Raw genomic sequence first — 22,142 nt, 5'->3', positions numbered from 1 at the left:
AACGGACAATGTATTATTGAATAGAATATTGTTGTGGCATAATAATCTACAATAGGAGATTCGGTTGACCCGGCAGCAGCAGGGGACCAAGTGTAGTTCCATGGAACAGCAGAGGTCTCTTTACTGAGTTTGTTTGTTGTTGTCTGTAGGCTGTGGTCTGTCTTGTCTGAACGTGACGGACTGATGGGTGTTTTTTTTTCTTCCTGAACGTGCAGCTCCCAAGATACCGGCCGCCGTCATTTCTCGTCTCAGCAGCAGGGTGGAGTAAGCGTCTGGGTCAGCTCGTAACCGAGCGGCTCTAATAAAGGGGGATTTTTCTCAGGCGGCTCAAGTATCGGGTGAACTTCTGGAGAACAGGTCGGTCCGGTTGGAACGAGGCCGGCGCTTGATAACTCTGAAGTTGCCCCACTAGTGTTGTAGGGGCAGGGAAGCGATGCTCCTGACAACTGAATGGTTTTTCCTCTGTGACATGGAACGAAAGTGATACTTGATTTATTTTTATCGGCACTTCTGTAATTTCATTTTTTTTTTTCCTACTGCTTTTAAAGGCATCATTAGTGGGTTACTGCGGCGCTGGCTCCCTTTTAATTGAAGCAGAAAATGGGTGATGACACGCGGGCCTCACAGGACAGGAGCGCACAGGACGCGAAGGAGAGTGGTCCGCGTCTGGGAGCGAAAGGTCCGGACGCCGCGGACCAGATTGAATGCAACCGCATCCCGAACGGTGACGGCAGCTCCGCTCCCACTACGCGTCTATACAAGAAGCGCTGGATGATCGTGTTCCTGTTCAGCTCGTACTCTCTGATCAACGCGTACCAATGGATCCAGTACGGGATCATCAGCAACATCGTCGTGAAGTTCTACAACGTGGAAGCCTTCGCTGTAGACTGGCTGTCCATGATCTACATGCTCACCTACATCCCCTTCATCTTCCCGGTCACCTGGCTCCTGGATAAGAAAGGGCTGCGGGTCACGGCGCTGGTGGCCAACGCGCTCAACTGCGCGGGGACATGGATCAAGGTGGCCAGTGCCAAGCCCGACCTGTTCGGGGTGACCATGCTCGGACAGTTCGCGAGTTCCCTGGCGCAGGTCTTCATCCTCGGGATGCCCTCCCGCCTGGCGTCGGTCTGGTTCGGCGCGGATGAGGTTTCCACCGCCTGCTCCATTGGGGTTTTTGGGAATCAGGTCAGTCGATGTCAGATGCCCAAACGAAATTATCACTGCAGTAAATCTCAATTTTCTGTTTGATTTGTTTTTGTCCCAAAAATCCCCACAGAAATGATTTAATGGCCACTTCTAATTTCATTAATAGCCTGAAAGATTGTGACCTAAACCCGTGGCTCAGTTAACCTCTTAGGGGGCCCCCCGGGCAAGTATTTGCCGTTGGGCCACAGCTGACCCATCCTCATCCCTCCACCCAACTGACATGCGGTGAACCTGGGGCTTTTCGGGGTCCCCTGTAGGTCTGTGGGCCCTGGGGAAGTCGCCTGCTTTTCCCCGGTTGGCAATCCAGCCTCGCCTGAGCCTGATCGGGACGGTCAGGGATTCCCCTGGAAAGGATTCCCGGAGGTCCTGGGAGCTAGTTTAGGCTAGTCTACCAAAACCAACCAATAGTGACCGAAAACAGTCCGATAATGATGCCGGGGTAAAGTGTGAGTGGTGGAATACCCAGTACATGAGTTATATCCAAAGTGATTTCCACGATCCTCATTTACCTCTGATATTCCTCTATAGTCTAAATGCCAACCCACCATATGTCATATTTATTTTGACTCCCAGTACATTCGTCTGTGTCTTTGGTTGTGTCACCCTTCATCACCTTACTGAATACATATATGTTTGCCATCCTCTGAAGTGAGACTAAGCACGGAGGATGTTCGAGCCGTGAAACATCCGGATAGAAGTCCTCTGCAGTTTGTACAAATTTAGCGTGAACAGATACTTTTGCTTTTCATTGCCTGTATAGCCTGTGATAAAGAGGCAGACAGCCTTTTGTGTGTGTGTGTGTGTGTGTGTGTGTGTGTGTGTGCGCGCGCGCGCGCGCTGACGTGGTAAAGCTTATCTGCATATTCACAGCACCTGCTTGCCTCGAAAAATCTTATCAGGGTTCACGGATTTTTTTTCTTATTTGCTTGCACGTTTCGAGATTTTTTTTTTGAAGCATTGTAGTAAAAGAAGCGAAACAAACAAACAAAAAAAAATGTAAAAACAATATGTTACAAGTACAAATCCTGCACTCGAAATGCCACTTAAGTGAAAGTGCGGAAGAACAGGCAAATGTACCCGAGGTATCAAAAGGAAAAGTAGTGGTTCTGCAGAAAAATGGCCCCCGTGACTGATATTTTCATTATATATTGTATTATTGGATTTTAATACAGATACACCAACTAAATTTGGTTATTAAACCGATTGAATAGCATGTTATTGCTGTAGGTGGAGTTAGTTTTACCTACTTTATATGAAGTTAGGTAGTTTAGTCCAGTGGTTCCCAGCCTAGGGTTCGGGTTCCACTTAAGGGACTTCCACTGCTTTTACTCTTACAGGCCTACACTATCTTAAAACTTAAGTACATGCGTTTAACGTCACAATTATTTTCATGCTCAAAATATAGAAAAACAAACAAACAAACAACAGAAGAAGAAGAAGAAGAACCCTCGCATTGGCACTGAGTGCTTGCACCTCTCCAGTGGCATTTGCTGGCCGACTGTAAACATGGCCAGTGAAACACGACGCCGTGCAGATCAGTCACGGAGCAACTCCAGACACGGGGATTGATTTGGATTCAGGCAACGGTTGTCCGTCGTCTGGGGAGTTACTCGTGCCGAGGGTGGCGGCCGTTTGGGAAATGACGTGGTTCGCCGTCCGCGCAATTTCGCCATCTTCTGCCGGCGGAGTAGATTGAGTCACCGTGGTGGGATAGTAGCCATGTCAGTGCCGCCCTGCTCCAGGTATGGTACACGGACAGTTCCTCCCTGTAGCTCCGTGCTTCGTATCGCTTCACTTTGAGGACGCGTAATGTGATCGAGTAGGCGCTTGCAGCCCAGAGAACCGTAAGTGTTTTACACGGGGAGCAGTATGAGCCTTTAATGGTGCTATGGTCGCTCATTCAGCTGTAATTACGCGTTGTATTGCGCTGTTTTATTTTGGGGTTTTTTTTACGCAAATAAGGCGAATGTGCTGCCAGCAAGGCAGTCTCGCCTAAGCGACTAACCTGCCCTAGACCAGATATAAAAACACACATGGATGTACCGTGACATTTCCTTAAAGACGCCTGAGAGTGCTGTCCGTAAAGTGCCTTTCGGGGGTTGTAGTTTCCATATCATGACCAGCGTGTTGGTTCTCCTTTTCTTCCCTTCACTCCTTCCATTCATGGACTTGCTCCGTGCGGGCAGAGGTGGTGCAGCCGGAGGCTGGGGACGGCAGGGGCAGTACAGCACTGCCGTCGGAAATTTCCAGTCTGCTCCAGCCGCCGAGGAGACCCTCACAGCAACAATAGAGGAAACTTGGGCTACAACTTATTCACTCGTGTTCCTACAGCATCCTCCGATTTGATGGTTGCAAGGCCTTTTTAATCCACTATGATAGATGAAAAAGAGCCACAATGATTAACTAAGCCTTTTTTTTTTTTTAAAGAAAACTAAATAACTATAATGATTTTTCAAATTAATTCATTACTAATATTATTTATTTCAGCTGTGTCGTTTTCCAAACTAAACAGCATTAGAGCCGAGTTTCCAGAGCTCATGGTGATGTCTATAATGCTATGTTTTGTCCGACTAAAAGTCCAAAACCAAGAGATATTCAGTTTACTATCATAGAGGACCGAGAAAACCAGAAATATTTGCATTTGAGAAGCAGGAACCAATCAGTTGTAGATTATTTGCTTCAAAATGTTTGAAATTATTAATTGATTGTCAAAACAGTTGCAGGCTACTTTTCTGTAAATCAGTCAGTTGACAGATTGTTGTAGCTCTGTTACTCATGAAACTTTTTACTAGGAGCACTTGTGGAATGAAAGAAATTTATTTTTGTAAAAAGGTGGCACTAGATCCAATGACCTAAAATCAAAAGGATAATTATGCCACAGCAGTGATGCTCGCTCAGGAAAAACATCTCAGAGTACAACAGGGTGACAACGTGCCCCAGTTTCCTCTATTGTTGATTACTATCAATTCACTATATAATGTCCCAAACATTATCTAGGCACCAGCTGCCCATCTTGTATTAACCTCAAACCCTGCTCTTCAGCACCTCAATAGTCTGTCTGTCAGTCAGACATATCAGTCCCACATCATGTCCTGTCCCATCAAGCACTCAGTCCTCTGTGTGTTATCTTCAGAAACATGGACAAAGGTCAGAGGCCATAACCTTCTCTTTTCAAGGGCCCGTATGCTTAAAACATTTGAGGCCTACGTATGTGATTCGGATAATATAATTCAGACCTGTATGGCAAAGTGTGGGCATTAATCTAAGCATACGTGAGTTTAAACTCAGGGAAGCACAGTGGCTTATTTCTTATGTCAGTGCTGCGTGTGTCCTCATTTACTGAAAACAGTATTACATGCAGGGTAAATGTAAAGTAAATGTAGTAAATGTACCTTAGGTTGAGTCAAGTAATTTTTGTCTGTGCACTCCTGCATATTCTCACTTGGCAATAAGCAAAACAGAGAAGCTTTAGAGCTTGGGCTAGTACTTGGTTGTTCAATGAACTCTTAATCAGCTAGTGGTTAAGCATATATTTACTTTAAATACCATGCTGATTATGTCCTAGTCAATATTACACATTTTTTTATGTCAAAAGTAGTTATATATGTAGTTGTATACCCATTGCAGGCAGGAAACAGAAAGACAGTGATATGATTTTCATTGTTGTGGCTAATCATGGCAGCAGTACAGGCCTCGCAGATCATAACCACGAAACATATGAGGTGTCCTGCAAGTGATATGTTGCCTAAATTACTTATTTTGGTCCCCTAAGATTGGAGGACAATGTTCTAAATTCTACAACTCTTGCACTGATCACCTGAGGTGGGTGTGAACGCTTTAATGTTGAAGCTGAAACTCCCATTTTTGTTTCATTTAAAATCCAGTGTATTGGTATGTGAGCTAAGACCAGGAAATGTGTCTCTAAGCTAATGCTTTCTTAATGCACTGTGTATGTAACCAGCTTCTTAAATCAATCAGCCTCGGGTCTGCCAATATGGCAATGCCCTAGACAGATGGTGTAATATAAAATCATTAGGGCATTAGTAAATCCAATTTATTAACCACAAACACTGTTATTTAATAACTGCTCTTCAGACAGCAGGATACTGTCATCCTGTGTCGGAGTGCAGAGGCATACTTCCTACCATATGGCCACATCATGAAAGCAGTAATTTTTTAAGAATTGCAAAACGTGTTTTATCAATGTATCACAGATCACAATTACAGAAGTAATACAGATTGATAATATACTGTTATTTTTAAAAAATATTTATCACCATATATTGATGGGATAGGGTGATAAATATATTTTGCTGCAGATTTAGGTCTATATTTTCTCATATTTGCGTAGGGCTGCAAGTACTACAGAGACTGTATCTACAGAGACTTAATTTGCATCGTATGTTTTCCAGCCACAACCAGTTAGGGCACTAGTTTAATGCTTGAAAAATAACAAAAAGTCTCCTTTGCCTTTGGCCTCTCTGCACTTAAACAGTTTCTCAATTGTCTGATGAACTTGCAGTCTTTGCTAAGCAAAACCCTCAATGGACTTTACCTCCTCTCTACATGTATGTATGTGTATATGTCATGTGCCTCACTTTAGCAATAAAATGAAGTTTCTCTCCTAGACCGTCCTTCTTTACATTCACACTCAGTGCCCCCCAGATGAAAACCATCACATGATTAAGGCAGTGTTACACACCAGAGCAGGCAGGCAAGCCTTGACACTGGCAGTCGGTCAGGTATGTAACTGGTGACAGGGATCAGAGATTTCCAACACCACTCGTTAAATTTAAACTGAACCCCAGAGCCACCTCTGTTAAATCAACGTGCGTAATAAGCAGTAATCTCCACTTTAGGCACAGTGGGCGAGCTCGTTTAGGATCAGCATGTAGGAAATACCTGCTGGGTGGGAGGTGCAAGTCAGGTGAACTGCCACGGTGTTAAAAGTGCGCACACACAAGGAGAAATATTTTCTCTTCCTTCCAGCTGTTAAGTTCCACAGAAGCCTGAAGGAAAAGTTTCAGTGGGAGCATCATGAGCACTCGGGATGTTTTCCCTCACAAATGGATGGACGGTCTTGGCGAGACCAGGGAAAATGATTGCTCTCCAATAACAGCAGGGAGAACCAGTTTGGGGGAGTACAACCACCACCTGCCTCTGGGAGACAGCTCTGAGACTCTGGAGCCTTCCGTCCTTGACACTGCAGAGCTCTTCCCATTAATGGAGACCAAGTTGTACAAGCGGCGCTGGGTCATGCTATTTGTCTTTAGCATTTACTCCATGAGCAATGCCTTCATGTGGCTGCAGTACGGCATCATCAGCAACATCTTCATGCGATTCTACAACATCGACACCCTGGCCATTGACTGGCTCTCCATGATCTACTTCCTCACCTACATCCCTCTCATCCTGCCTGTCATGTGGCTGCTAGACAACCGGGGCCTCAGGGACGTGGTGGTGGTGGGGTCTGCCTTCAACTGCATCGGGGCGTGGATCAAGACGAGCACGGCCATCCCTGACATGTTCGCCATGACCTTCTTTGGCCAGTTTGTGTGTTCAGTGGCCACAGTTTTCATCCTGGGCATCCCCTCCAGACTTGCGTCCCTGTGGTTTGGGCAGCAGGAGGTGTCCACTGCTTGTTCCATTGGCGTTCTTGGAAACCAGGTGTGTCACTGTTTACCTGCTGGAGTGAGAAAGTCTTTTGCGGTGTGTTTAGTGTTCTACACTTCTCACACTGGTGTTAAGAGAACTGTATGTGTGTGGTGGTCGGTGTGAGAAAGTGAAAGAGAGTTCTATCATCTTTAACACCCTTTGTAGTACATCTGAATGGCATGGTGTTAAAAACAGACAGGTATGTGTTATGTCAGCGCTTGCCATCTTTAATGTGTGACAGTCTCTTTGTTCTTATGAATTCTGTTTCCAACCTTCTTCTTGAGTCAGCAGGTTAAGCAAAGTGAATCAATCTCTCTCTGCCGGCGGAGAAAACTTTTGACTGGCGGCCACTTCAGTTCCCAACAACAGCGAGAAGAATCTTAGAGAAGTGATACATTTTAACTTGCAGAACCAAACACTTAGAACATGCTTACAATGTTAGTTATGGGATTTTCCATGCCCACTGTCAGTCTGCATGTGGTACAGTATAAAGGAAGTTGGGGGATAAAGTGGATTTTTTTGGTGTATTAGTTCATGGTTTATGTTTATGTTTTGGTTCTCCAAATGTCCAGTGAAAAGCCTATTCATTTCATTAACTAATTTCTTTGAAGTAGCTTGGTTACTTCCTTTAAACATACAGTACCTAAAGCCCGATGTTACCATTTCAAAATATATATTTTCAAATTTGAGCTCAGAACACTTAATAAGAACGAAATGTGCTAGAACAATGTGATAGCAGTGAACTAATTTTCCATTCTTGCATGTTACAAAGAGGGTTTTCCCATTAACTGGTGTTTGATTAGCGTCACAACTCACACTCACTATGTACACAGGCAACAGGTTTGTGATAAGGGCAGGTAGAAGAAGCAGATATGACCGAGTGTAGCTGTATCTCACTTAAAAAGAAAGGGAGAAAGCGGCATTGTCTAATTGTTCAACGTGATTTCCTTCGTGTATGTGTGTGGTTTGTTCTTCCTAGCCAGGGGGATGACTTCCACTGCTTGAACTGTCTACCTCTGAACAAGCTCCCAAATACTAGAACATGTATTAAAGTTAATAAGTCATCTGAAACTTAAGGTTATGGAAAATTCCAGCACGTCATGGTTCGTGTCTCTTTCACCTTAGAAGACCACCACAAGTTTTGCAGGACGGTGACATACCGTTTTAAAGGTTTAATCCAATCTTGAGGCATTTCCAAAGGAAAGAATCTGGCTTATAACTCAATTTACCTCTATATTATTCTTTCTGTACAAGCCAATAAAAACAGTCAGTGGATACTGCACAAGCATAACAGTTCCCATTTAAAAGGCTATATATGGTTCCCTTGTGATCACACCACAATCTTTAACACTATGCATAAACAGAGAACAACAAAAGACAACTGACCCCTCTGATGCTCATTGAACTCTGAAGCCAGACTGTTTTTTCTTCATTTGAAGTGTGTCCGCTCTCACCTGCACTAGGACAAACACTGCATACCAGTTATTGTCGTGCAAGTTCTTGTTTTGTGGTTTAGTCCCGTTCCCCGCCGCTTAAGATAAAGGACACATTGTTGTTGATGTTTACTTGCTCTCCACGACTTTATTCCTTTGGCTCCAGTCCCTATACCTGACACTTCCAAGTTTTCAGGCCGAAGTAGTTTACATTTCCTCGTGGATGTTTAAAAAATAGTTAACACTAACAAAAAGTAGGTAGGATTTCCATGAAGGCCTGCGATGCTTTGAAGATCAAAAAGATCAACAGTTTTTGTGCCAAAAGTAACTTTATAAGAGAGGCCATCCTTGATTTGGACCAATTGAGAATAAGCTTGTTTTGTATTTTTGACACGTTATCAAGGTTTGCGCCTCATATCAAAAATGCACAAACAATAGGAATACAATGTGTTTTGTTTGCTTTACATGACATTGATTGTGACATTGATTAAACAAAGATGAAGTTATTCCGTTGTAGAGGCTCATGTGAAAATCTTATAAAGCTTATCTAGCAAACTGACCCCAAGGTAAGTTAATGATTGTTCAAATAGCTCATGTTAGATATGTAACACCAAAATAGCAAAGTGTTAAGAGTGTTTGTATGCTGTAGAAGGTAGCAGGTGCAGATCTACAAACCATGGTGGTTGGAATATTCTCAGGGTTGAAGGGGTCTGACCTATTTGTTGTGCTTGCACGCTTCAGAAACTGTTCCCTGGTTTGTTCCTCCTGAAGGAACGCATCTTGTCACTTTTTGCCCTTTTCCTTCTCTCACCTTTCCCCTAGAGCGGAGGGACCTTGGCTGGTGTCCCTTCTGGGATGTTCTTGAGGCTGTAGGAAGCTGAGGAAGTGGGCACAACTCATTTGGTATTCAAATCTGGAAAGTTTAGAACCCCCCCCCCAGACATCATTTGTTCCAGATCCATGAGAATTGTTGCCGGACCCTGAGGGTGGGGTGGGGTATGGGGGTATTACGATCTGAAAAGTCAGACAGACGTATCTTCATGTCAACCGTGTGTCCCCCTCATCATTATCTGTACTCCTTAAAAGAAAGAGTTTGACATTTAGGGAAAGCGAAATGATTTTTTTACACTTTGATTTTTGTGTGGCTCAAACAAACAATTAATTTGTGAGCTCTAGAAGTGCTGAAAGGCAGATTTCGTTACCTTTGGATAGAGCCAGCTAGCCTAGGCTAGGCTTCTGTTTTCAGTCATTATGCTAAGCTAGGCTATCCAGCCGCTGGCTTTAGCCTTATGTTTAACAGACAGATATGAGAGCAGTAACGCTCTTCTCATCTAACTCTGGGCAAGAAAGTGAAAGAGTGTATTTCCCGAAATCTCAAACTATTCCTTTCACATCCCCTCTCTGACATATTTTGAATGTAATCATACTGCTACATAAGGTAAACAAGTATGTACTTCTGAGGTATGCCATCACTCACACGAATGTCAAACAGTCAAATGACAGTCAGATGTGAACTTTTGCACCATCAGTTTGTTTTTAAGGTAGCATGAAGAAGGTTATACTTTACCTTTTCTGTAAGACTCAAATCCTTTTTTCTTTTCTATTTCTTTATTTCAACCTTTTATTACTTCTGTAATGATGCACTTCCCCTGTAATTATGTGTACCTAACTGTGTGTGTGTGTGTGTGTGTGTGTGTGTGTGTGTGTGTGTGTGTGTGTGTGTGTGTGTGTGTGTGTGTGTGTGTGTGTGTGTGTGTGTGTGTGTGTGTAGTCGTCAGCTGAAGGCATGGAGTCATTTTTTAATTTAGTGCATCTCACTTATAGATGGGTATCGCCATTGGGTTCCTGGTCCCACCCATCCTCGTGCCCAATGTGGACGATATGAACGAGCTGGCGTACCACATCAGAATCATGTTCTACATCAGTGCTGGAGTGGCCACCCTCATCTTCATCCTTGTGGTGATCGGTAAGTCCTCAGGGAAAGATGACTATTCCCATCCACAGGCTCATAGTAGAGTAAGAGCTGTTAGGGCTCTTGACTCACACATGCGATAGTAGTCCACTGCAAGTCCCTTTCAATATCATATAACTCCCACAGTCATGGTTCTGAAAATTTATAAAGCAGATAAAGTCATCCTGACAGTTTCTGGTTTCCAGTGGTAGAGACTGTGACAAAGCTGTTAACTCACCTCCTTTGCTCCTTACAGTTATGCCGATGGGATTTGACATTTTTAGTTGGCATTGTTATGATATTTTTGATTAGAACACCAACAGTTCTCTAGAATATTTTTTACAACATTAAAGTTCATTGTTTGACGTACAATTTCATTCCTTTTTATATGGTAGAGCTTCTCATCTGGTTGTTGGGTTCCTCAGGCAGCACTGCTGGAAAGATGTGCTTTCTACCGAGAACTCAACTGCATTGCAGCCCACTAGATGAGCAGCTGCAGTAATTGCTGTAATTGTCCACCTCTTGATGAGATGTGTTTGGACACGATGTGAAATACGAGCAGGAACTCAGGGAGTCATGGAAGTGTTATATGAAATCATCCCCCTCAGCTATGTTAAATCCTCCTTTCACCTCCACAAAGGACCTAAACCCGCTGGCAGTCAGAGAAACATGGTGAAGCCTCACCATTTATTTCTGGAAAATGCCCGCTGGCTCAGAAAAAGATCCTCGGTCATCAGTCAGAGTTTTGACCATGTCTTTCTCTCTGTGATCAGTGGGATCAGTTTAATGGGGATGAGATGCTCTTTTAGTCAGAGCATGTCATTTTTTTTGATTTACAAAGTCTTTGGTCCTAAGTAGCTGGGATCACCCACAGTGAGCACACATTTGTTTATTCTGAATTAACTTTTGCTGGTAAAACTGAGAGCCCATGGCCCATTTTTGGGACCCTATTAAACCCAGGGGACACACATTTAGGGCAGTAAACATACAGTAATTTAATAGAGATTGCACATGTACACACAGTTGTTCTTGTGGAATGTTGGCAACCTAATTTGTTTGTGGATGATAGTGTTTTATAGATTGATAGGGTTTGATAATAATAGTAATTACATAAGATAAGATTAGCCAATCTAGGGACAAGCATTACAAGTTGGTATGTAGTATGTTGTTAACAATTTATTCAGTGACCATGCTATTCTGTATATTTGTCCCTGAAAAAACAGCAAAAACCTTTTTCTTAATTTGGATTATAATATGGTTTTATTTAGTACTTTTCCAAAGGTTAAAATTGGTTCATAAAGGCAAGTATAAAATCAGTGCTAATCAAATTAGGTGAAGGTGCCAGGAAGTCGAAATAGAAAAAGCATAAAAACAATTTGACTGAAGCCGACAAAAGTCAATAAAATTAAAACATTGATAATGGTTCGTGTTTATTTAGCTAACTCATCTGATTCGCTCAGTGACAACAGGTGTGTCAAACATGATAATTACCTGGTCACAAATCAGTGTAGCTGAGCACGGTGAGCTCATCGCCTATGATAGTGCAAATATTATGGAGGCTGAATTATCTTATCTTCAGAGGAAGGTCCAGCCCTGGCTTGCTGTTATGTACAAGCATGTGCGCGCGCACACACACACACACACACACACACACACACACACACACACACACACACACACACACACACACACACACACACACACACACACACACACACACACCTACCTATTTAGCTTCCTCTTGTCAGTACGACCTCCAGCGACCTCTGGGCTTTTGACCCCCCTGCCAGTGTCTGTAAGGGCTGACAGGAGAACAAGACACTATCTCACCCAACTTTATGAAATGCCTGGTTTTCTCACTCAGATTATAAAGTCTTATATCCTAAATACACACGTAACCTCCTGAAATACTGCGTGTCTGTTTTCCAGTGTTTCAGGAGAGACCAGAGATCCCTCCCACGCAGGCCCAGGTTCAGGCCAGGAACATACCCCCGGGCGAGTACTCGTACACGGCTTCCATCTGGAGGCTGCTGTGCAACAAGCCCTTCATGCTGCTGGTGGTCAGCTACGGTGGGTCTCTTCCTGCTGTTTGTGCTTCCACAAACAGACACTGGTGGACCAGGGAGCTTTTGTTTAATGACACCTTGTCCAGAGGAACAGGCCCTTTGGTGTTTTATTTACAATTGTAATTGTTTCAGCGCTACTATTATCATCATTTAATGGCTCCATAGAGATTTGAATGTTGATCCAGCACACAGAGGGTAAATCTCTCTTCTCACAGCTGATCCACTGACATATCTAAGTTCCTTACGTGTCTTTAGGTAGCTGTAATACTGGATATTGTCATAAGGCTTGCGTTATACATCATTGTGACGTGCAGGTCACATTCCAGCACCTTACATTTATCGCCTGTCCAGGCTCGGATGTTGTTGCAATATTGAGGTGAAAGGTAACAAAAACGATAAACCCTCAAAATAGATGCACGCAGTTGAAGCTGTCACAGTCATACAGTAGTTGTGGAAACTTACAGTCTTAATCAGCTGGTGTACAAATATGAGGATGTGTCATCATAACACATGGTTGTCCATTACACTGCCTATTTGTAACATTGATCTAAAGGTCTTTTGAGATGTCACATTTAGTGCACAAAGGTCACTATTTAATGATTACAATGTTAATGATTGACAGTTTGAAGAATATGAAAATTTGCTCGCCTGGTCCCAAAAATGTCTGAACTTTGGCTCATTTTGTGTCTGGAGAGATGTTTACACCAAGAAGTACTGATTAACATGTGCTCAAGTATAAGTTTAAATGCTGTTAGCCAAGTAATGACAAGGTCTAAAGGCTACTTCAGATTTGTTGTGTGGGAGAAATGAGGGCGAGTGAGACTTTTTTTTTTTTCTTTCTTTTTTTTCTTTTTTTTTGTCTGCAGGCCTGAACGTCGGCTGCTTCTATGCTGTTTCCACACTGTTGAACCGGATGATCATTGAACATTATCCTGTAAGTCCCAGTGTGTCTTCTGGAAAACATGCTACTTCCTTATGGGCTTTATTTTCAACCAGATTAGCTTTTACTGTATTTCGCTTTCTTTGTTTCTTTCTTTGCTCTCAGTTTCTTTCTTCCCCTCACTTCCACTACACTTATTTCAGGCCATGTCGTCAGTGTCAGTTGGGCCAGCATGTGTACATCTGTGTGACTTCCTTTGACACTAGTAACTATAAAGCTGCTGAGCAGATGACCCTGATTACAGAAGTGTGGGACTCTGATTGTTATGGTCCAGAGCTTCCAGGACTTGACAACTGCAGTTTGCAAAATGTCCCAGATATCTTACACGGTCTGTAAAACCAGAAATGACAATGTTTTTAATCTCAGGGTGAAGAGGTGAATGCTGGGAGAATTGGTCTGACCATTGTCATTGCGGGCATGGTGGGGTCCCTCATATGTGGCATTTGGCTGGACAAGACTAAAACCTACAAGTAAGACACACACTGTTTACTATTCATCTCTACACTTTGAAGGCCAAAAGCATCACCAGACGGAGTTTAAATAATTGCTCCAGACACTAAGAAGGAACCAAGACTTAGCCAGACATTCCCTGTAGTTTTTTCTTCATCCACTGATGTCAGGATACGTAAGCGTTCCCTCTAATCATGCTGATGCAGTCTTCTGAGGAAAAAATTCTGCTCACCTGCATGTTCCTAATGGACATTCAAATGATTTTATACTGGTCGTTTTCATTTCCTTGTATCAGAGTAGTCTAAAAGGTTTAACGTGTTAAAGGTACCTTTAGGAAAACAATGATGACTTAACATTGACAGTGGTTCTGCAGTGGTTCAACAGTCCTTTCTTAAAACAAGACTGTAGAGTCTGCAGCCATGCTAGCGCCTCTGTACGGCTGCTAAGCAAAGCGGTGTGTTGAGTGAAATGCTAACACAATGACGATGCTAACATGTGAATGTTAAGCAGGTGTAGTGTTCAACGTGTTCGCCATCTTAGTTCAGCGTGCCAGCATGCTAACATTTGCTAATTAGCACATTTTGCCATAAACCGAGGTGGTTGTAGCGTAGTGCACCTCAAATGAATCTAGAGCGTCAGAACACTGGAACCCTCAGCGTGTCCTCTGAGAGGAAGCCCTCCGACGTGACTCAGTCTTCGGGGTCAACAGTTGCCACAGTCATAGCTGTGCTTTAAAACATGGTCTCCTTGCATGAATGTCTTTTCAAATCCATTCACAGGGACATGTCCAAGCGAATTAAAGGTTTTGCTCAAAGTGGGCACGAATGAGAATCCAGCGGAGCTGAGTTTCATATCTGATGTCCCTCTCTGCTGATCTGAACTGACAGGCTATACTGAGCTGTTTCTCCAAGGTCGCATCTCAGGCCTGGTGCCACTGCATTGAACAAGGGAAAGAGTAATAAAGCAATCTTAAAAGAAAATATATCTGATTGGTATCTGATTACAGATGTCATGGTTCAACCAACCTTTTGTTTCGATCAAGTAAATCAACATTTTTCTCCTTATTTTGACCAAGTTTCTGAGTGTTAAATATTTGGTTCACTGCCTTCAGTTATCTTGCATGCAAATTATTATAATCAGAAAAAAATCTTAAGTCCTCAGAGTCCCTACATGCCATTAGGATGCTTACCTTTCGAAGCAGTAAGATTTATGTTGTTGAACCTCACGCTCCTATTGTCCTATGTTGGAGAGAGTCAAAAGACTATGTTATATCAACAAAAAAGTTTTGCATGTGGTTGTACAAGAGACAACTTCACCACAGTAAGCCTGTTTGAGCAGATGGCCCGGGGTCTTCTGTGACTCAGGAGTTTTGTTTTTCAAAGTTGATCGTGAAGCACTGTTCTCAGTCAGCAGTAAGTAAGCTGCATGCGGTTTCCTGTCATTGGAATTCACTGTGAGGAAGTATGAGGAATTTCCACTCAAGTGAGACATCTATCTGAAAAGAAGCCTGCTCTCAAACAAACTATTAGAAAATAGAAAAGTATTATTCCTTAATATTATTAAAAAAAACTTTTCTAGTGGCAGAGACTGAGGACAGCACTCCTCCTTGTTATAGCTTTCGTTGTGTGACACTGCCAGCGTTCGCGGCTTAACCCTGGTGTTTGTGCAGATGAGTTTTGCTTCTGACAATTAAATTCTTGCAGACAAAATGATTAAAAAAAACCCAAACGTGTGTTGCTGCCCAACAGTAGATACTACAATTTTGTTTTTGAAGTGGAACTTGGGATTTGTATAAAGACAACATACATGATGTGACAACTAATCTCCACAGGTGTTGCCAATTTTATACAAACAGGCAGTTTCTGTAATTAAACAAATAAAACAGCACTAAAGTTGGGTCAAGCTGCTATTGCTTCCTGACATTAGCAAATGAAAGTTTTTATTCATCAGCAGTTATTACATATACCGGAATGTCAGGAGATTTTCCCCTTAACTAGCCAAATGGCTTTTAGACATATATATGTGCACATATGTGTGTGTGTACATATACATATGTACACACACACATATGTACACATATATATGTCTAAAAGCACATACATACACACATACATATATATATATATATATATATATATATATATATGCAGAAAAACCCTTTGTTAAATTATGCCAGAGGATTTCCTTCTTCTGATCAGCCTTGGCCAGAATGTAGCAAATGACAGTCTTGTCACAAGATTCAGATTCCTAAACATTAATGTACTGTAAATGTCAAATCCCCTTAAGTTGGATTTCTAAAATGATTTGGAGTCTTTAGAGTTACAGTAATCTTTTAGTGCATACCCCACAAATGATGTGTGCTGTGTGTAAATGCGTACGATGGTTAATGGTGTTGTCTCCGCACTTTTTAAACAAAATGACTGATATTTGTCTCCTCTCTTCTCAGACAGACCACCTTGCTTGTATATCTCCTCTCTCTGATTGGCATGTTGGTCTATGCCTTCACCCTCAACCTGGGTCACCTCTGGGTGGTGTTCATCACTGCTGGAGTTTTAGGGTAGGTAACCATTAAAGAGCAGAGGCCACCGAGGTCTTAAACACCACATCAAGGGCTTGCAATTAACCCATAATGACCTGCAAAATGTGGGTAAAAATTAACTGAAATAAATTGGTTTATTTAAAGAAAACTGTTTTGGCTAGTGGATGTTTTTCTTCAGAGTAGCTGGCAACCGTAAAAACTTTTATTTTCCGTTTTTAGATGTAATCCAAATAATACTTGAACCCTGCCAAATCACAGCTGCAGTAGTTAGATCACCTTAAATTCCTCTGTATTATCAACTTTAGAAATGTTAAGTCAGTAGGAGTGTCAACTGTTTTGAAATGAAGAGTAATAAACTGGATTCCTGCAGCCTTTGAAATCATTTGGAATCCTTATTCCAACTAATCCGTATCAGCTTCAACACTTTAGATCCTGACGAAAAAACCCCAAGGTTGATAGATATATCAGGGCTTTTTGAAGTGAACCAATGCTTTATTCCAAAACCTGCCAACTTTTAGTCTGTGTGTTCCACTAAGTAGTCCCTTGAGGTCAGGAAAACGTCTCTGAATCTGATATCGAATATGAATTTAGACCATTTACAGTTAATGGACTCTTTAAGGTGTTTACTTTTGAGATACCTGATGACACAGTCTTTACACTTCTTTTTAACCCTGAGGTTGTGATGAACTGTGTCTTGTCACATTTGATCTCCACATTTGATGTTAACCGGCTCTTAAGGTTTAGCTAGAAATGTCTCAGACGTTCAGGTGAAGCTGTATGTAATTCACATTCTTTGCGCTTCTCTCATCTGGCATGAGCGCTGCTTTGTCAAAGCAAAGTGAACGGTCCTCCGACTCCCCGTTCCACGGGCTATGTCCTTACAGTTATTGCTATTTATGGTAAGCTGATTATGCCCCTAACTGGTTTCCATAGCAATTCCTTTGTCTGGTTTTCATTCCTGACACCCAGACAGGATGTATTACACAGCAACATACACTTGCCCTACTTTTGCATTTTTGGAGCTGTTCCATATTTCTTGGTGGGCATGAGAACAGTTATTGATGTGAAGGAATAAACTACTGCAGATCACACACTTTTGTTTTAGCCCTTAATTTGACCTTTCAGTGTCTGTCTTCAGCTTCTTCATGACAGGATATCTGCCTCTGGGCTTCGAGTTTGCAGTAGAGCTCACCTACCCGGAGTCGGAGGGCACCTCGTCGGGACTTCTCAACTGTTCAGCTCAGGTCAGTAATGTCAGCGGGTCGAGGCGCAGGCGAAACCCACGCGACAGAGTATAGAAGACGTTGGGTCTGTAATCGTGTTTTTTTGTTTTGTTTTTAAAACTCATTTCAGATCTTTGGAATCATTTTCACCATCTCCCAAGGGAAGATTATTGATAAATGGGGCACTTTAGGGGGAAACATCTTCCTGTGTATCTTTCTGCTGATAGGATCCATATTGACAGGTAAGATATTAACCTCTCCTCTGTTTCCGCAGCCTAGGCCTCCTGTAACAGTGCTTACAACACAGAACAACAGTGAACATTGAACTCATGTCAGCTTCAACGCACTTTGTATTTCCGTGGCTGGGTCTGACTGTTCTAACCGTTGTCATTTGTGTTTACAATCCTAAAGTTAAACGTGCAGGGAGTCATATCTTTCATAGGATAAAGTCGCCCCCTAGTGTAGGAATGAATAATCACATTGCGTTAAAGACAATCAAACGATCATATACCAGAAAAAAGGGTTTTTTGTATTAAAATCACATAACTTTATTTAGCATTACAGTGGTTACCTCATGGTAGTACATGAAAACTCTTAACGGCAACCTCTGACATAAAACCTGCACAACCACCACTTCATGAGACCCCCGTTACGACTTTGTATGGAAACGGGGGACTAAACTTGTTTTTAAAATCCCAAGACTTTAACAGGATTGTGGACCTAACATTGACATAATATATTGTGAGTACAGTTCCGGGCACGGGCTTTGAAAAGTCTTCCGTGTTGTCCCCGATTTTCTGTTTCAACCTACACATTTATACATTTATTTTATTACAGAAGAGGATCACTACTGATATGCCGTGTTCTTTCGATCTTAAGTTAATTACTAAATGAACACAGTTTTTCACATTTTGCTATTTTTCCTACCAACATAATAGATAGTATCCAGCTCTACATTTCAACAGGAAGTCCAGCCAACGCCATGACTTCCATAACCTAAACTTTTCCCTCTCCTCCGTGCTCATGGCAGGACTCATCAAGGCTGACCTCCGACGGCAGAAGGCCAACCTGCAGGCCGAGGAGCAGACGGTGAGTGTAAGTGCATCTGCGTGTGTGTGTGTACTGCATGAAATCAGCGGTGGGGTCTTCACATCTCTGTGGGGAGGGAATGTGTTACCGTCCCGGCTCTTGGCCGAACGCACTCTGCCGGCTGCGTCTCTGCAGTCCTCCTTTGCACTGCTGCAGGCATGCTCACGGGTGAACGCAGGGGTTGCGCTTCTGCGTTGGTGGAAAATTTGTCTCTAAGCTCACTAAGAACATCCGCTGCTCTCAGATGCTTATTGCAGAAAGCGCAACGCCGCTTTTGTCTGACGGCTCTCCAACTCGCTCTAACAGACAGCATGTTTACAAACTTCCGAAATGATAACCTCATTTCGGGTTCATGCTTGCAAAGTTGCGCTTGTGCAGTTGACAGCTGTCAAACAGATCTGTAATCTGTAACAATCCGTTTTATAAATCACAGTAATTGTATGATAATAGCACACCACAATCCACTATTAAGAAATACAACTTTGGTTTAATTTTTTAGTGATTTGGGCATCATCAAAAACAATTTTCAGCTGTTCACATTTATGTAACATATCACCATTAAAATGAACTGAAACAGAAAACAGTCAGTGGCCTCCAGCTGCCCAAAATCACCTTTGATTTTTAACAATGAATGGCACCTTTATGGCAAAATACTTCACATTGCGTGTCTTCTGTTGCTCACTCATTGCTTTTTTGTTTAAAACAAGCTTGGGGCCCTTTTTTTTTTTTTGCTGTTTTTCCTCGTCCTTTTTCTTTTTATAATACTACAGATCTAACAATACATAGGCAGCTAAAATGGAAAGCTTCAGTAATTCTGCACACTAACAGAACTTAAATAAGATACCTTTAACAGACATACACTACTTTCATTGTTTCTATCCATTAGCCAGTTCTGTCAAATTGTTAGAAATGAGAAGACCAGCAGTGAGATAACTAATGAACTTGTTGAAAATTAGCAATAATAGATTAATATATCTATCTATATTTAAGATATATCTAGGTAAAAAAATGCCAAACAAGTATCCTAGATAAATGTTTATTAAAGTTACATCACATTTAGTAGGATTTACTGCAGAATGAATTGAACTGTGCTCCATATTTTCCTCACTAAGCGGCTGCTGGGCTAGCAGACAGGTAGCAGGCAGTGTAAGCATTAGTTGGCCGTGCAGGGTTCGGTAGAGGCAGACTCATGTTGTTGTGGTGTGGAGGAGATGGTGTAGGATGAGGTGGCCCCTCGGGGCCCCTCAGAGGTGTGACACCCGAGCTATTGTTCCAGCCTACAGGGTCCATATCATCGGTGCAGGACTACGGGGCCACAGCGTGCAGAGGCCCCTGGCAACGTCAGTCTTGACATTATTCCACAACCTCACTAAAACCAAAACACACACCTGCGAAGGTAGGGGCACACACTCTTCTCAAGCTTCAGTATCATTAATATTATATCCTACGTATAATATTACGTACACACACACACACACACACACACACACACACACACACACACACACACACACACACACACAAACACTGGACACGGAAGATTCAACTAAACAGATTGTCACAAACCACATTGTGTTTCAGTTTACAAAAATAGAGTTTCATTCATTCTTCCCAAAGGCAAGACTGGTATTTATAATACTTGAGGTCATTACCACTGAAGGGCAGTACATCCTACTCCACCACACAATCAGCTCTTAAATTAAACAGGTTTGCGCCTGTTTCTGTGGAACAAAACAATTCATCCTGGGATTTCAGCGTCATGAAAAACCCACTATGAAGTTAAAAGTAGTATTTAAGAAAAACAGAGCCCTAGTTTTTTTTTTTTTTTTGTAGCACTTTACATGAACATTTTTTCTGCTTTAATCAAAGCAACTTTTTAAGGAAAATGTAAAAGTTATCATTTGACATTTATTGTTAACTGACAGTACTAGCTGAGCAGTTTTGATAAGTACATAATTCATGTATTTTTTTGATTTGATGCGAGAGGTGAGTGAGAAGTTTTGAGTTGTTTAATACTCAAAGTAATGGACAGGACGAGTTGAGAATCTGCGTCTTCTGGTTAAAAACGCCGCGACTACTTTACTCATCTGCTGTTGTTTCTGTCCTCATCCTTTACAGAAAATGACGGCTGATCTGGAAGGAGGCGTCTCTCCACCTGAAATCCTGAAAGACGGGGACGTTATAAAGAGGATGGACGTCCCCTTTTTTTTAACGACACCATGTACAGATAAAAACAGAAATACTGACTTGTCAACATGCATAAACGTGTACGCATTGCCACAGAGTGAAAAAGGCCGCTGTGAGGAGTGAGCACATGGAGACTGAACAGTACTGTACAGCGCTCTGTGAGGCTTTTATGACTGGAGTAAGAACCAGCAGACCCGCTGTACAACATGATGTACTGTACGGACGCCACACTCTGGCTCCTGGCCCCCACCGTAGGCATTTTACATGTCTTGTCAGTGCAATCCAGTTGCCACTTTAGTGATTCCGACATTACCGCCCTCTCAAACTTATTTAAACTTTTTCCCGTTTCCTAACCTTTTAATGTCCCCATCTGATTATTGTTAATATTGTGTTCTATGCATCTAATGAGCAATATTTAAACTGCGAGTGTTTCCAAATATTGGTCCAATTTTGTGTGTAACTGAACTCAGTCTTTACATTGCTAAAGGTATTCATTAAGTGTTCTGTTTTTAGAATATGCATCTTAAATGCAGACCGAGGGCTGTGATGTGTCTCCTGTCATGGCAGTGAGGCTCCCCATCGCCTCGACAAGGCTGGCATATCATCTCAGCCTGCCGTTCAGGATGGAAGTATGTACCCCTGAATACTGCTGATAATAACTATGATTGATGCTGTGCATCTGAGTACACTTTGGGAGGCCAGTTTTGTCCTTGTTTTACTGTACGCCATCTCTACAAAAAGACATTTGGTGATTAATACCTGAATCAACATGCAAGAGCATCTGGAACATTATGTCAGCACAGCACAAAACAGACAGAAGGAAAAGGCAAATTAATCTATTGCCCTTGACATTTTGCACAAGAAAATGTTTTTATGTTTGATACTTAGCGTGTGAATTTGTTACTGAGAAATGTAGTTCATGCTATGTAACCAGTGTTTATATAGTTTATCATTAACATATTATACCTGATGTGTTGTGAGTAGTTGTCTGTTATATATAAGTTATATAATGATTGTTAAGTGATTGTGAAGGTGCTAATTATTACTTCAGTGGCATTTTTTTAGACATTTTACAGTGCTGCAAAAATTTTGTATGCTGTAAATTGATATCTAAAAATGGGATTTTTTAGACTGGAATATCCAGTAGAGTGTTCTCTGTCACGCTCGAGAATAGATTTTTCTTCAAACCTTGAAGATTCCTACAGATCAAAGTGTGCGAGTGTTTTCTGCACTTGAATCCATCCTATAAAGCCAAAATTAGCGCCGTTTATTTTCTGAAAATAATGTTGAAAACACCTCGCTTTACCCAAATATGAGATCTGAGCGGCATAGGATGTTGATTTTTCATCAAAAATGATGCAAAATACAATTATATCCTTGGAAACAAGATATGCTAACAAGCC

The 22,142-nt window shown here is 42.0% G+C and overlaps 1 protein-coding gene across 7 annotated transcripts; it reads left to right on the top strand.

Annotated features, from left to right (window-relative positions):
• The first annotated feature begins 536 nt into the window (after positions 1 to 536).
• Positions 537 to 22,131, top strand: flvcr2a (FLVCR heme transporter 2a). Of its 7 annotated transcripts, none has more exons than XM_040136756.1 (12): positions 2,624 to 3,050; positions 6,196 to 6,873; positions 10,119 to 10,260; positions 12,175 to 12,315; positions 13,178 to 13,245; positions 13,618 to 13,721; positions 16,148 to 16,258; positions 17,379 to 17,484; positions 17,594 to 17,705; positions 18,494 to 18,558; positions 19,829 to 19,948; positions 20,671 to 20,782. In XM_040136756.1, exons 2-11 carry the CDS (start codon positions 6,244 to 6,246, stop codon positions 19,901 to 19,903), a joined length of 1,554 nt encoding a protein of 517 aa, XP_039992690.1. In that variant the 5' UTR covers positions 2,624 to 3,050; positions 6,196 to 6,243; the 3' UTR covers positions 19,904 to 19,948; positions 20,671 to 20,782. The 7 variants fall into 7 exon arrangements, with proteins under 7 accessions (XP_039992693.1, XP_039992687.1, XP_039992686.1 ...); XM_040136758.1 differs by having other exon boundaries at positions 2,625 to 3,050; positions 18,494 to 18,552; XM_040136759.1 differs by lacking the exons at positions 2,624 to 3,050; positions 6,196 to 6,873 and adding an exon at positions 537 to 1,185.
• The last annotated feature ends 11 nt before the right edge of the window (positions 22,132 to 22,142 follow it).

The sequence above is a fragment of the Xiphias gladius genome, chromosome 10 (genome assembly GCF_016859285.1).
Source record: "Xiphias gladius isolate SHS-SW01 ecotype Sanya breed wild chromosome 10, ASM1685928v1, whole genome shotgun sequence".
In the NCBI taxonomy this organism is placed as follows: domain Eukaryota; kingdom Metazoa; phylum Chordata; class Actinopteri; order Istiophoriformes; family Xiphiidae; genus Xiphias; species Xiphias gladius.
This window is presented reverse-complemented; position numbering and strand designations above follow the sequence as displayed.

Bases quoted from the DNA above. Each gene is read 5' to 3' on its own strand.
- flvcr2a (XM_040136753.1), top strand. From the start codon at position 6,244: ATGAGCACTCGGGATGTTTTCCCTCACAAATGGATGGACGGTCTTGGC. The intron at 10,261-12,174 runs GTAAGTCCTCAG...TCTGTTTTCCAG, and splicing joins CTTCATCCTTGTGGTGATCG to TGTTTCAGGAGAGACCAGAG. The intron at 17,485-17,593 runs GTCAGTAATGTC...AACTCATTTCAG, and splicing joins TTCTCAACTGTTCAGCTCAG to ATCTTTGGAATCATTTTCAC.